The sequence below is a fragment of the Sus scrofa genome, chromosome 1 (assembly GCF_054392235.1).
Source record: "Sus scrofa isolate SSC_HxYL_T2T_F1_AM1 chromosome 1, Sscrofa_HxYL_maternal_Yorkshire_Landrace_v2.0, whole genome shotgun sequence".
NCBI lineage: Eukaryota > Metazoa > Chordata > Mammalia > Artiodactyla > Suidae > Sus > Sus scrofa.
The window spans coordinates 117,806,553-117,822,500 of NC_139383.1; the positions used below are offsets into that span (position 1 = coordinate 117,806,553).

Here is a 15,948-nt window from a genome sequence, read left to right on the forward strand (position 1 = left end):
AACACCAAAAAAAAAAAAAAAAAAAAAAAACAGACAAAAAAAAGTACCTCTTGAGATGTGGCAATGGCAAATTGATCGCTAAGTTTTAAATTTCTTTTCCTTGTATAATAGAGAATATACTATGATAGAGGAAACTCTGACCTCTGGCTTTGTTATAAACGACAGATATAGATACAGAAAACAAAAAAACAAATAAGAAAAAGCTGATATTCTAGTCACTCATCTATTTCAAAACAAAAAACATTAAGTAGAAAGAACGCTTTCAGAAAAAAAAGCTTATTTTTAAATTCTTTTATTCAGTTCTAATGCATTGCCATCAACTAAAGCAATTTTGGAAAATTAGAAGACTACCTACAGAGAAAACCCATTTCCTTTGTTAAAAACAGACAAGTACCACCTTATTAAGAAAGAGCCTTTTGTTTTCAGACCATGTATTAAAAAGTTTCTTTTTAATGAAACTTCAAAATGCTGTTTTTAAATTTAAAAAAATTTCCCCATTCTCTAGTCTTTAAAACACTGAAAATTTGTGACCAAAAACTTTATTTAAGAATAGTCAACAAAAGATCCTCTCCTGTTTAATTTTTAATCACAAGTGCCTTTGAAAATGATTCAGTATCACTTTAACCCCACAAATAAAAGCTTTATTTTTATTAGTTCTAATTAAAACTCTACTTTTGGAGTTCTTGCGGCTCAGCAGGTTAAGGATCGGCATTGTCACTGTAGCAGCTCAGGTCACTGCTATGGCGTGGGTTTGATCCCTGCCTCAGGAACTTCCACATGCATGCGTGCAGCCAAAAAATAAAAACTATTTTTATAGGTGCTTAGAATCTAAAATACAAGTCCTTTTTCCATACATATGAATTGATGCAGATTTCATAATATTCCTTTGTATGAAAAGAGGGCTTTAAAACATTACCCTGCCAAGGAAGCAAAAATTGTTGTAATTTAGTTTTAATATTTCTTTCATATTTTGAATTCTTAGAAATTTAGCTACTGTTGATGAGTTGATGAGACTATGTCAGATGCCAGAAATTATTTGTTCAGTATTTTAAATCTATTAACTCCAAATGTCTATCTACATAAGAAGTCAAATAAAAGTTCCTCATTTTAATCTTTGCTTCTTCTCAATTTTAATCTTTCTTTCTTTTGAATATAATAATGTATGCTATGAATAATTCTATTTGTATTGACTGAGGGAGGAAATTTGGGGTGGGAGGAAAAAAAATATTACCGAACATACAACTGATGTGAACACTTGCCCTTGTGCGAAAATCTTGAGATTTTCACTTTTATTAAAATCTTCATTTGTCTCCTAAAGGAGTGGGTTTGTTTCAAAACAAAATTATTCCTTTTGATGTTGCTTTCCCTCTTTTGAAATCACGACCCAGTTTTACATTGTTCTGCTTGGTTAATCTCTGCTTCCTCTAGACACCTAGTTTATATCAGAAGTAAAGGGAGCTGCTCTGCAAGGGTGTTCCTCTCGGGAAATAAATGGAATAGCTCACATACGCTGTAATTTGAATCTTCTTCAAGAAAAACGTTCTGCAGCTCTTCAGTCCTCCAAGAGGATCAGGAGAGCACAGCAATGTAGATTTGGTATAACCTTCCCCGTTTTGGAAGATAGTTAACAAAATTCAATCTTTCAAACATCTACTGCCTGCTCTGCATGATGCAAAGATTTGACATATGTTTCCTGCAGTCCCCAAGGACATTTACAAATAACTAATGTGCAGCAGGAAATTACAAGTATCCTAAGAACTATGAGTTTAGGAGAGATTATATTCAGCTACAATTGGAGCTGAGAAGGGAGTGCAGACAGCTTCATAAAGGATACGCAAAGATCAGACAGGGCAGGGACTCTTGGAAAAGGGAAAATAAGGATAGAAAAACCCTAAGCCTCAGAACAAGCTTCAACTTCTTCAGAGCACAGAGCACATGGAAAAGGAACTTTAACATTAGCTACAGTCGAAATATTTTTACTATAGCATAGTAATTAATAATCAAATTAAATCTAATACACCAGTATTCTACCTCTGAAGCAAACCATTCAGTCTAACCACAAGAAATTTCTGTACAAGGAAAATTTACAAGGTGAAGCGAAACTACTAAGGTGCACTGGGAAAAAACACATGCCCGCACGCACCATACAGAAGAAAACCTTTTTTGTTTGTCTCTTAATTATAGTGAAGTGTAGGCAAAATGTTAATTTAAACTACAGCTTCATCAGTTTACTACTATTGCAGATTCCCTTTAGGCTGTCAGTATAATGCTACAGGGTAATTCTCTGGCATTTTCTTCTAAAGCCACAAATGAGATGGTTATGTGACCAGCTGCAGCTCCCTTCCTGCATTTCAGAAGCTCTGGGTGTCCACACAGACAGCTCTGTATAACTTCACACAAAAGACTGGCAATTATCCAAGAAGCCCCTGCCATGGCGTATATTCCCCAAGGTTCAAGATTTGCCATTTAATTCCAATTCACCCATGAAACAACTTGTACTTTAACACACTATACCAATATAAAACAAATTAAATTCTAATGCTAATTAATAAAGGTATTCCTCCAAAATGCAATTACAAAGTAATTAAAGTATATAATCTATATTTTTAAAGAGACCTACAAATATAATTCCATTCCATTAAGAAAATTGCAACATAATCCCTTAACTCTCCTCAAAGAGTTACTATTTCCTCATAATCTTACCAACAGCAAAAAAACCCCACTGCCACAGGATTTAGTTGTATTGCCAAACTTCCCCATTATGTATTTCACGCACATTGCTAACTGAAAATCAAGAAGCATGTTTTAAACATCTGGTACGTACACGTTGACATGACCTATAATGACTGTTATGAGACAGATACCTCAAGAATGATCTTAATTTCTGCTGTCTAAAGAGAAATACTTACAATCTTATAGAAACACGTGATTCTGTCAATTAGGTAGCTATGTCATTCTAGTATATAAGTGTCCTGAGGGAAAGGGGGAAAAACTAAAGCAAACACTTTAACAGCTTGGCTAACACAGCTTTTGTAGGAAGGAGTAATTTATAAGAGCAAATAGCAATAAACTGAACACTAAGTCTTGTATAAAAATCCTGGGGAGGAGTTCCCGTCGTGGCGCAGTGGTTAACGAATCCGACTATGAACCATGAGGTCGCGGGTTGGTCCCTGCCCTTGCTCAGTGGGTTAACGATCTGGCGTTGCCGTGAGCTGTGGTGTAGGTTGCAGACTCGGCTCGGATCCCGCGTTGCTGTGGCTCTGGCGTAGGCCGGTAGCTACAGCTCCAATTCAACCCCTAGCCTGGGAACCTCCATATGCCGCGGAAGCGGCCCAAGAGATAGCAATAACAACAACAACAAACAACAACAACAAAAAACAGACAAAAAAAAAAAAAAATCCTGGGGAGATTTTCACTTTTACTGACATCTTCATCTACCTCTAGGTTGTCTCTTCCACATCTGGACATCTTCTACACAAAGGATCACTGACATAGTAGTGATCTGGATGACTAAACCTTACAATGTTTTATTCAACAACCACAATGTAATGGTGTCAACCTGTAAAAGTGTAAACTTGGGAAGCCACTGACTTTTTCCCTTCCTTTTGATGAACACCTTTCTATAATACAATCATCAACTAAGGACGATGTAGAAAGGATTAGCACACAATTTCAGCAGAAAGCATTAATCGAAAGGGATAGCTGGATTTTAAATCCCCACCCTTGCTCAGTACTACCTTGACATTCAGGGGCTATATGCTTCCCCGCCAAAAAAGGGGGGATCTTTTCAATGTCTTGGGTTGTTTTTTTTTTTCCTCTCAATTTCAAAAACCTTCTGAATTCAGTACAATGACTAAAACAATAAAGACTTATCCCTAATTTACTGGTCAAGGAAAGCAATTTACTTCATAATAAAGTTAAAACTATAAAATAAACTTTTTGAGCATATCAAATGAATACAGATTTATTGAATATCAACTGTAACCTTATTAATACTAAATAACCTGATCTACTAAGAAAAATACTTCATTGTTATTTATGATACAAATATGAGTATTATATTACCAAGAGAGAACAGGGTCTCCAGTATCCTTTTAAAGAATGTGATATTTTTAAAAAAATTAGCCTAAAAGGCTACATACAAAATTCCTGACATTTATCTACAGAAGAGGATAGTGGAACTGTGCTGAAACAGGGTAGACTGCCAAAATAATTTTTTAAACAGAGAAGTTAACATTTTAAGATTATATAACAAAATGTTAACGGGACAGTAGGAACATGTGTTTTTATTGGGGAGGGGGACACTTGAGTTTTTATCATATTATTCTTCAATTAAAAAGAAAGCAAGAAAAGAAAAAGAACTGTAATGAACAACAACAAATAGTTATTTTTCATTTCCTGAAGCTTACTGGGATGGGAAAGAAACAGAGGCCTAGAGGTTGAAAGGGCAATGCAAAGTTAAATCTAAATGAATAAGGACAGACATTCCTGATGGCCCCAGTCCTCTGTAAATCCTAACAGGACTAAAAAGCAGAAACGGCAAGTCCCAACTGGTTCAGAGACTGGGGGGAGGGGAAAGAACGAGGAAGATGAGAAAACACTTGGCACCCACATAATAAAGGTATATCATTTTCAGAAAATATTAATACTTACCAATATGTACTGTAGCTACTGCAATCCATACACACTGTGTGCTGAGCTTTTTCTTGCTTTTCTGATTTCTTATGATTGGTTAAAGGTATTTGTGCATCTTCATAATGTTTTTTTGCATGGCCATTCACATACCTTACAAAAATCAAATGAAAATTTATTTTAATCTAAATATTGCTTTGGAAGTTAAAGCAGTATGAGGTGGTAATAAACATAGATGGTTAAACTGAGAATGAATTCTTCCTAATAAGAGCATTTGATCCTATAAGAGCATTCAATCATTTAGTGCCTTATTAAGCTGAGTACTTAAAATATGCTCTTTTCTGCAATCAAATACAGTCAACTTTTAATTATACACAAGACTAAGGCCAGGCAAGGAAAGGCATTACCTATGCAAATCGGTTTCAATACCATTGATATTATCACTTATCAACTCCTTTGCTCATACTTCTGCTATAGCTTTTTTCTTTTCTTAAGCTTTTCTCAGAATGCTAACCCCCAACTCAGGCTATTCTCAAAGACAGGCTTTGTAAACTAAATTGCTCAACCACTGCCCACAGGGCCATAGGCTCTTCTTGAGTTTCTATGTAACATAAAACATGAGAGTGAGATATGGAAACAGGATAATTTTCCATTTCTTTTTCATCAATAATGGCTTCAGATCTTTTATTTGAATGCCTGAATAATCACTCCACTCACAGGGAAACAGGTTTCTTTAGAAGAATTCTAAACAAAACACAAATCACCTTAAGCTTAAATAAATGGTTATTTCTCACTGCATGGACAAAGATAATCAAAGTTTGACTACAGTCATAAAAATTTTATTAAACCTGAGTTAAAGGGGTTCCCATCGTGGCTCTGTGGTTAGCAAACCCAACTAGCATCCATGAGGATGCAGGTTCCATCCCTGGCCTCGCTCAGTGGGTTAAGGATCTGGCGTTGCCATGAGCTGTGGTGCAGGTCACAGATACGCCTTGGATCCAGTGTTGCTGTGGCTCTGGTGTGGGCCAGCAGATACAGCTCCAATTTGACCCCTAGCCTGGGAACCTCCATATGCCATGGGTGTGGTCCTAAAAAGACAAAAAAAAAAAAATCTGAGTTGAAAAAAGTCTAATGATTTCTAACAAATCATTTTATCACAAGAAGCAAAATGAAACTGAAAGAAAGGTTCATCTGTACCTTCACCTAAATAGTATACAATGCTATAACTGACCACTACTGGAAGATCTTCAAGAAACAAAAATTTTCCACTTCCTAGAAAGCAGCCAATTTATAAGTCAAAGCAAATGTTGGTTAATAGTCTCAAGACCAACCTGCTCAGATAATTAAGGGGGCATTTTTGTCATGAGGCACCTGAGTTGTACAAGGAGCAACACTTACCTTGTGGAAAGCAGGATAGCTTGTGGTAAGGGGGATCAACACCAAGCCCTGCCTTTAGCCCAGGAAAGCTAGAAACTAACCTCAACTGAGAATTTGATCACGGCTCCCCCTCACCCCCTGCTTTTTTTTCACTGTAATAAACATAACCAACACTTGTGTGTACATGGGTCTTCTGCTCACAAAGGAGGACTACAATGAACTTTTAAAATAAAAATGTTGATTAGGAGTATAAACTCAAAAAATTGACTGCTTGGGTTTAAAAGTACGCTTTGTCATATGTAGGTCAAGTGACCCTGGCTGAGTTACTTAACCTCTCTGCTTCTGTTTTCTCATCTATTAAACAGAGAGAATAGTATTTTTATCTCATGGGTTACTAGGTGGTGAATGGATGAATGAACGTCTGCTCTTATTTTACTCATATTTTCCTTCATATGCTTAACTACTAATTTATTCAGAATCTAAATATAATTGCTTAGGAAATTATCAAACATTGCACAGGTCAGGAAAAATCCAATATATAACTAAAAGATAAATCCCAAGGATCCTACTGGTTCAATATCTAATCAGCTCAATTTCCTATGCACATATGTTTTTATACTGTGCCATGTAAAACAACAGTTATCTTTACAATGAGGAATATCTTTGGAATCCAAGAAAAGGCAATACAGAACAATAATAAAGGCATTATCACTTTTAAGTCTTTGAAAACTGATCATCTGTACATAGTACATATAGGTCATTTAGCCAACATACTGTAGTCTCCAAATGTACTAGATGTTTTACAAGGTTACTGTAAATGTCAGTGATAAAGTAAGAAGTGCATTATTGCTGACATTAAGATTAGCTATGTTTTGGCTAATGATCAAATACATGTCAGAAGTTAACAGTCATGTTAATTAACATGACTAAGAAGACTAACTAACATGAAAATAACTATTTCCCTCATCCAGTTTTAGATTTTAACAAGATAATTTGGTCTAAAATGGAAAAGTGTCAATATACATGTCATAGATTTTTTTTTTAACAGCAATAACAAAAGTTGGAAAAATAAATGAGAATATGTCATGAAGACCAATAGGATATATAATTCAAACATGCTATCGATAACTATGTTTCCTAATTGAAAGAATATTCAATTTAAGACTCCCTATAGACAAGTGGTCGAAATTACTAAAAAATCAGAATCCTTGGCAATCAACACCCAGGATAACATGATAAAAGAAAATTAGCTGATCAGCTATATAAAACAAAGATTCAAACACAGGCTACTCTCATTATCTGTGTAACCTACTTCATCATATTTCTCTGAAACCATGTCAAATTTCTAAATTTAAGACTGCCTGCAATTAGAAACACATTACCTAAAGAATCTAGAAAATTGTCAATTTATTTTTCCCATACCTACTTAAAGGACGGTTTGTTGCTTGCTATTAAGAACATTAATCTCTTCAATTTTTGAGTTTGTTAGGTCTTTTTGTTGACATATGACCTTCAAGATTTAGGTTGTAGAGCACCATGAGACAACTGGAGGACAGAACTATATAAATTTTATTGCATTATAATTCTCACCTCTCAAAATCTAGGAGAGGAATCTGTCTCTTCAAGTGCAGAATTTAAGTGCTTCTACTTTCTTCTTTTTTAAAAAAAAAAAAATGTTATCTGTACAAAGTATTTTCGGGTTCCCCAAATCCTAGAGATTTCAAAACCACAATAACCACAATTAAGATATGAAGTTAACATTTTCCAAAAGTACTCTTAAGCGTACATGGAAAAAAATACTCAACTCCAAGACTGAAAATGTGAAAAATCAAAAGTTAACTGAACAAAGACGCTCTAATGAGGATTTACAAATAATAATGGGGAAATCATCTTAATAAATATAGACTTCAGTCTTCAATCGTGACTTAATACGATTTCCCATCTTTTTGCTGCTAAGATACTAACTTCTCCGGTAAAATTAAAGAGCAACAGAAATAAATGTGCTACTCTTAGTACACAAAGGTTGAGATTTACTTGAGTTTGTGTTAGAAGAAAGAGTTACTAAAACATTTACTATTTAAGTACTATCATTCTAAAGCCAAGAACTCAGAGGAAATGCTCAGGCTTGAACTGGGATTGGGTAATGTTAAATACTCAGAGAGCCAAAATGTCTTAATGGAACAATGAAACATTTGGTACATCCTCGACAGCATTAATAATGGACTCCACCGTGAGACATTTTTCAAAGGAATTTACCTGTAAATATTTTAGCATTTTGTTTTCTTTTCAGAAGAATGTTGTGAAATCCAGGACTTGAGTCAAAAGTCAGTAAAGGTAGGGATGGGGCAGGTAACAGGTGAAACAAAACCTAGCCCTGTGCTGATAAGTGTTGAAGCTGAGTGATGAAAATATGGGGTTCAACTATACTATCTTTCTTCTTATGTGCATACTTAAAAGTTACCCTAGTAAAAGGTTTAAAAAACAACCATAAGATGTCAGAGTTCCCTTATTTCCTCTTTTCAATCAAATATTACTAGATTGTCTTGATCATCAAATTAATTCTTTGGAGTATCAATATCAACGGGTTTCCACCCCTGGATTTTCCTCAGTTGTCACTGAACAAAGGGATTCTATTATGAGAGGGAAGCCCCACAGAGCATTATGTACACACTATGATTAAGCAATGGTGCTAAATAAATCCAAATCAATAAAACTCTGACATAAAGCTTAAAGGTAAACTGAAATTAAAAAAAAGCAAGCTGGGTAGTGAAGAAATAAGTGTGTCACCTACCTTCCACAGTGGACACTTGAACAAGTCAAACAGACCCAGGGGCTTTTGTTGGACCGGCACACTAATAAAAAGAAAAATACACAATATACCAATTGTATCATGTTACTTCTTAGTTTCTCCCCTAATCTGTAATATCACATCCTGTGATTAAGTTATAAATTCCATGGCTGCTTAGATGTACTGAAAGCACAAATCCTTGCTTTGTGAGTGCATTTACACAAAATGGCTGCCTAATTAAAGTTACACTGAAAAGAATTTAAAAGCATGTCCATAAGAGCTGCTCATTTGAATTGTTGACTCAACTCAGAGTTTAACCACAAGTTAAATACGTATACACTTTTCTCCTTTATTACTTATTCCTTTTTACCACAGTCTCTGACAAGTTAAGGACAGTCTCTTTTCTCACCAAAAACATTGTTAAGTCTCATTTTTAAATCACATGTCTTTACCATGCAGATCATATACTACTATAAGTGACAACTCTTTCAGCTTATTTCGTGAGAGGCACAACCTCAGGATACAATTAGTTAAGACTAAGCCCAGTTCTTCCCAAATTAATGTCTTAGCTGTATTAAAGATAATTCTAAATATGATAACTGCTTCTAATTCTTGCTGATAATATAATCAGGATACTAATTACTTTAGTTTGAGTATTATAGGGATGAGGCAGGCAAAAAGTGGTATGAAAACTTAAAAAGTATTGATTACAATGTTCCTTGCTATTTACTCAATTTTTTTAAAAGCCCAATAAACACAACAATGATTTTTTTTTTTAAGGGGAAGGGACATAAAAATCACCTGGAAAGCTTTTTCAAAACACATATGTTCTACTCAGGCAGAGACATCTACACTGGAGTGTGGACAAAAGGACAAAGAACAAGTTTATGTTGAGAAAAGCAACTTCCCAGGTGATTCTCTAAAACAACCACTTGAGAACCACTAGTGTCCTAGCGGTGTAAGAGGGGCACCACAGCACAACCACTTACTCAGGATTATAATAAATCCACTGTCTGGCATGTAGTATGTGCTCAATAGGCAGTTGTTGAAAGTTTAAATTTCTTAGTTTAAGATCCCAAGATCTTAGCTCTACCAATCTTGCTGTATCATACATCACAATGGACCCTTCTCATTGTTAAGAAAAACTGGCCAAAACTGGAAATAAAGTGAATCCAGAACTATAAGCCCTTTCAATATATAATGAAACACATTATACAATGAATATCCAAAGATATTTAATTATAATAGCATTGTTTGATCTGCTGTTTATTACTGATTAGGACCCAAATTTTATGAAGGTACAGATAAACTTGTAGATTTTTATTTGGTAGAGATAATTTTTGTCCAGCAGACTCCAAAGGCTATGGTTTTACTACCCTGGAGGACATTAACCAATTTTATATCTAGTCTAGCAATTTACTTCAACATTCATTCTTCAGTGTCTTCATTTACTCAATTCCTCAAATGCTCTTGGAATCAGCTTTACCATTCTGCTGGTTCCCTCATTAATAAAATAAGTAAACCTTTGACATATGTTCATTCTATACTTGTTTTTTTGAGTTTTTTGTCTTTTTGTCTTTTTAGGGCCTCACCCGCGGCATATGGTTCCTAGGCAAGGGGTCGAATCGGAGCTGTAGCTGCCGGTCTACACCACAGCCAGAGCAACGCCAGATCCTTAACCCACTGAGCAAGGCCAGGGATCGAACCCACAACCTCATGGTTCCTAGTCAGATTCGTTCCACAACTGCAACTCCCTGTTATTCTATACTTGTATAGGAGGGGAGAAGAGGACAAGGAACAGCAGCAGAGTGTAGTAATATGCCCAAGAGACTGTCTGGCTGCCTGTCTGGCCAGCACAGGGCTCTATTTTTGAATAAGAAAGACTTCATGGCAAAAATCCCTTTCCAGATAGCCAAGGGCCTTACCTTTACTTACTGCATTACATTAACCGCTAGGGCCATCTTGAAGGCATTTTAGTTTTTTACTCATGTGTCCAATTTTGTTACTGATGCATGTAAGTCACATGACAAAGGCTAAGAAGAATAGCAAACTACTAATAACAATTATTTTAGGCAGATACATGAGAAGACTATTGGGAGGGGAAAGTGTTTGCTTTTTATTTGTACACTCATGTGGTATTCGATTTTTATCAACAAAAGTGTATTTTTATAGCTTGAATAGAAAGCCCTATAAATAAAAGAAAAAATTAATTAGAACAGACCTTACTTGAAACAGGTATTCATGAAAAGATATTCTCATTTTATTCTGAGATTATAATTTGAAGGGCTGAAAAACTACAAATATCATATAGTTTTGTTCCTATAAAGAAAAGCAAATATTTTTCTTCTAGTAAACACTAAGAAACATTGTACTCAATCTGGAAGAAGTTTAATATCATCCTGAAATAAATAATTATGTTATAACAGTAAGTTTAGGCCCAAGCTTTTAGCCATCTAGAGCTTTTTGTCTTTTGTGTAATTATAGGAAGATTTTTTTCCCCCTCCTTTGGATGAGGAAAAGAAAATGTATATTGTTAAAACAGCCATAATACCACCCAAAGCAATCTACAGATTTAATGCAATCCCTATCAAACAACCACTAACATTTTTTCACAGAACTAGAACAAATAATCCAAAAATTTATATGGAGCCATAAAAGGCCCAGAATTGCCAAAACAATCCAAGCAGGAGGCATAACTCTCTCAGACTTCAGACAATATCACAAAGCTACAGTAATCAAGACAGTGTGGTACCAGTTAAAAAAAAAAAAATGACATACAGACCAATGGAATAGAACAGAGAACCCAGAAATGAGCCCAGACAGCTATGGTCAATTAATCTTCAACAAAGGAGGCAAGAATATGAAATGGGTTGGAAAAGACCATCTCTTCAGCAAGTGGTACTGGGAAAACTGGACCAATGCATGTAAATTAATGAAACTAGAACACACTCTCACACCATGCACAAAAATAAACTCAAAATGGCTTAAAGACTTAAACATGGAGTTCCCGTCATGGCTCAGTGGTTAATGAATCCGACTAGGAACCATGAGGTTGTGGGTTTGATCCCTGGCCTTGCACAGTGGGTTAAGGATCTGGTGTTGCTGTGAGTTGTGGTGTAAGTCACAGACGTGGTTTGGATCCCATGCTGCTGTGGCTCTGGTGTAGGCTGGCGGCTACAGCTCCGATTAGACCCCTAGCCTGGGAACTTCCATATGCTGCAGGTGTGGCCCTAGAAGAGACAAAAAAAAAAAAAAAAAATACTTAAACATAATAAGACAAGATAGCATAAAACTCATAGAAGAGAACATAAGCTAAACATTCTCTGACATCAACCATACAAATGTTTTCTTAGGTCATTCTCCCGAGGCAACAGAAATAAAGACAAAAATAAACCAATGGGACCTAATCGAATTTACAAGCTTTCACAGAGCAAAGGAAACCATTAAAAAAAAAAAAAAAAAAAAGACAACTTACAGAATGGGAAAAAACATCTGCTAATGATGTAACCGACAAGGGCTTAATCTCCAAAGTATACAAACAACTTCATACAACTCAACAGCAAAAAAACAAACAACCCAATTGAAAAATGGGCAGAAGACCTGAAAAGACATTTCTCCAAAGAAGACATACAAATGGCCAATAGGCACATGAAAAAAATGCTCAACATCGCCAATTATTAGAGAAATGCAAATCAAAACTACAACAAGGTAGTACCTCACACCAGTCAGAATGGCTGTCATTAATAAGTCTACAAATAACAAACGCTGGAGAGCGTGTAGAGAAAAGGGAAGCCTCCTTCTTTGTTGGTAGAAATGTAAATTGGTACCACTGCTATGGAAAACAGGATGGAGGTACCTCAGAAAACTAAATATAGAACTACCATATGATCCAGCAATCCCACTCCTGGGCATATATCCAGACAAAACTTTCATTCAAAAAGATACATGCACCCCTATGTTCACGGCAGTGCTATTCACAATAGCCAAGACGTGGAAACAACCTAAATGTCCATCAACAGATGAATGGATTAAAAAGATGTGGTACATTTACACAGTAGAATACCACTCAGCCATAAAAAGAACAAAATAATGCCATTCTCAGCAACATGGATGGAACTAGTCTCTCAAACTAAGTGAAGTCAGTCTGAAAGAGAAAGACAAATACCATATGATATCACTTATATCCGGAATCTAGGCTATGGCACAAATGAACCTATCTACAGAAAAGAAACAAACTCATGGACATGGAGAGCAGACTTGTGCTTGTCGGGTTGTTGGGCGGGGGAGTAGGATGTTCTGGGAGTTGGGGGTTGGTAGATGCAAGCTATTGAATTTGAAGGGGATAAGCAATGATCCTGCTGTAAAGCACAAGGAACTATATCCAGTCACTTGTGATGAAACATGATGGAGGATAATATGAGAAAGAGAATGTATGTATTTGTGTAACTGGGTCACTGTGCTGTACAGTAGAAATGGACAGAACACTGTAAATCAACTATAATAAAAGATTTTTAAAAATAAAAAATAAGAAAGACAACATATGATAGTACAGTTGGTCTTGGCAATTCATTTATTACACTGCTCTGTGGAATAGTCCCTTTGTGTATGTACACCTCACCCAAATTTAAAAATCTTTAATGTACCCAAGACAGTTATAAAATTGAAGGAATACTGGTTTTTTTTTTTTTTCTTTTTTTGTCTTTTGTCTTTTTGGTGGTGGTTGTTATTATTGTTGTTATTTCTTGGGCCGCTCCCGCGGCATATGGAGGTTCCCAGGCTAGGGGTCGAATCGGAGCTGTAGCCACCGGCCTACGCCAGAGCCACAGCAACGCGGGATCCGAGCCGCGTCTGCAACCTACACCACAGCTCACGGCAACGCCGGATCGTTAACCCACTGAGCAAGGGCAGGGACCGAACCCGCAACCTCATGGTTCGTAGTCGGATTCGTTAACCACTGCGCCACGACGGGAACTCCGGAATACTGGTTTTAAATTAAACTCTCAATTATTGCTACAAACAGAACAGGTAATAGCATGAATAAAAGAACAATACAAATAATCTTAAAAATCACTTATTTTAATCATCTTAAAGGGAAATATCTTATTATAAAAGGTAGCCTCAATTTATAGTCAGATGAGTTTCAGGTTTATCTGCAGGAGTAACATATTTCCCAGGGAAACTGCATTGGATGTGTGTAGGCTATTCTATAAAACTCTACAAGAACCATAACAAAACTGGAATACTATTGTGTGTGCGTAAATAAAATCATAGTCAATAAAAATGTTTTAAGCTATAAATATACTGCACAGTCAGGAAAACATAAAAATATTAAACTGAAGGTTTTTTATTTTTATTTATTTTTTTTATTTTTTAAATCTTAAATGCTGGTACTTGAGAGAAAGAGGGTAATAAGGATGGATTCTTACAGAAATTCAAAAAGATAAGTCTGAGAACTTATAAGGGCTCTTTTTATCATACCTAATTACACTTCAAGTCAGGGCAAGGAAGCCATGCAGTGTATTTCTCACACTATTACATGTGGCCAGAGCAAGGCCATTGCATCTCTTAAACAGATTCCTGTCTTCTTTCACTCAGATTATAAAATCTCCTCAAAGTCACTCTCCTCTAGCAATCTCTCCTGTATGCTTAGATTCTTCCAACCTGGAGCTCAGATCACCTCTCTCAACTGCTGGGCATCTCAGCCTGTGGGGTTGGTACTATTTAGCACTCCTCCCTTTCCTCCTGCTACTACAGCCTCAGAACCCTCCTCTGGCCCTGTTCTCACCGTCAGTCACAAGCTCTGCAAGTTGGCAGCAGCGCCCTTTTGAGGGGAGTGGAGATGGAGAATCTTGATCCTTTCCTGACTAGGCCTTTCTCCACAAGGCAGAAACTATGACACAGGCTGGGCAGGGGAGAAAAGTGGAGAAGCCCAGCCACTAAAACATGCTCACATTTATGACTTCTTCCTGGCCCCAAAGCTCTAAACCTCCTGGAAATCAGGAAGTGAGAACTGGTAGAGCACAAAGGCAGAGGGAAGACATCTAAATGATCTACAAATCAAAGTGTTTTATTCCCTATTATTCCTATAAAGGGAATAGTAGTCTGTTCCTTTATCAAGAGAAAGGAAAGGCTGAAAACTAGGGAGTTAGTTGCTTAAAGGAGCGATTTACACACAAATTTTTTTCAGGTTGTGTTCAAAAGACAGAATACATCCACACTGAATGTGAGGTTTTTCTACTCATCTTCAATATCCTTAGTGTTCACTATATAGAACCTAATATATAGAGTACATTTTGCTATTCAAGGCCCATCAACGATTCTCCTGGAATTCTAAATTTTTTTTATAAAACATCATGCACTAGTGCTTACAATACAACTTAGTCACTGCCCCTACATGCAAAATAATTCAAGCACACAGCACTGACAGGCAAGCCATTTATTTATAGTGCATCTATTATTCAATAGTTGCTTCAACTGGTAGAGAGGCTCTTGAGTTTAAGAATTCAGGAAGGTGAGGAGCCAATGACCAGAATTCTAGTCCTGGCTCTACCATTACTAGCTACAGAAGTGAGAACATCACTACTACTCTGGGCCTATTTCTTCACTGAAAAATGAATACTAGGTGATGACCATATCCCCTCTAATTATAAAATTATCCAAAGAACATAAAGCAAAAAATGGATTAAACAGTCATGTCATTCTCCTATAGAAAAAATTCTTCCAACTCCACTTTCCTCATTTTCTTAAAAGGCTTAACAAAGATTAAGTGCTAATGTAGCATAATTTTCTGAATCAATGGTCTTCAGCTTTTTTTCCTGTTCCCATAACCCCTGAGAGACAAACACATGCCCACCACAATCCCCATCAGCAACAGCAACTCACTGCAACAGCAAGGATGGGAAGTCTGTGGAATTGCTATTCAAAACCATTATAGACAAACATGCTGCTACAACAGTAAAATTCAGAATACCACCCCCAATGACACACAGACTTCTTAAAGTGCAATACTCTAAAAAAGCAGTGACCCATAAGAAAATACTCGTAATAGGTGTTTTTTTTAAAGCAAGTTCATTTTAATCTATTTAATGTTAATCTAGCATATGTTATTTGCCAAGCACTATTGCAATCACTTTATAAATTTTATTTCATGG

At 36.1% G+C, this 15,948-nt stretch overlaps 1 protein-coding gene across 8 annotated transcripts in view; it reads right to left on the reverse strand.

Annotated features, from left to right (window-relative positions):
- Nucleotides 1-15,948, reverse strand: part of USP3 (ubiquitin specific peptidase 3) — a 101,127-nt gene that overhangs the window by 63,655 nt on the left and 21,524 nt on the right. For 7 of the 8 annotated variants that reach the window (XR_014809649.1, XR_014809653.1, XM_021094087.2 and 4 more), the window contains exons 2-3: nt 8,801-8,861; nt 4,654-4,785 (exon numbers count right to left, since the gene is read on the reverse strand). Coding sequence is in view for 6 of the 8 variants with exons in the window: in XM_021094087.2 (XP_020949746.1) it covers nt 4,654-4,785; nt 8,801-8,861 (193 nt within the window). In the remaining 2 variants the exon portion in view is untranslated. Of the gene's footprint in view, nt 1-4,653; nt 4,786-7,599; nt 7,661-8,800; nt 8,862-15,948 lie in introns of those variants that run through there. The other variant, XM_021094127.2, reaches the window with a different exon arrangement.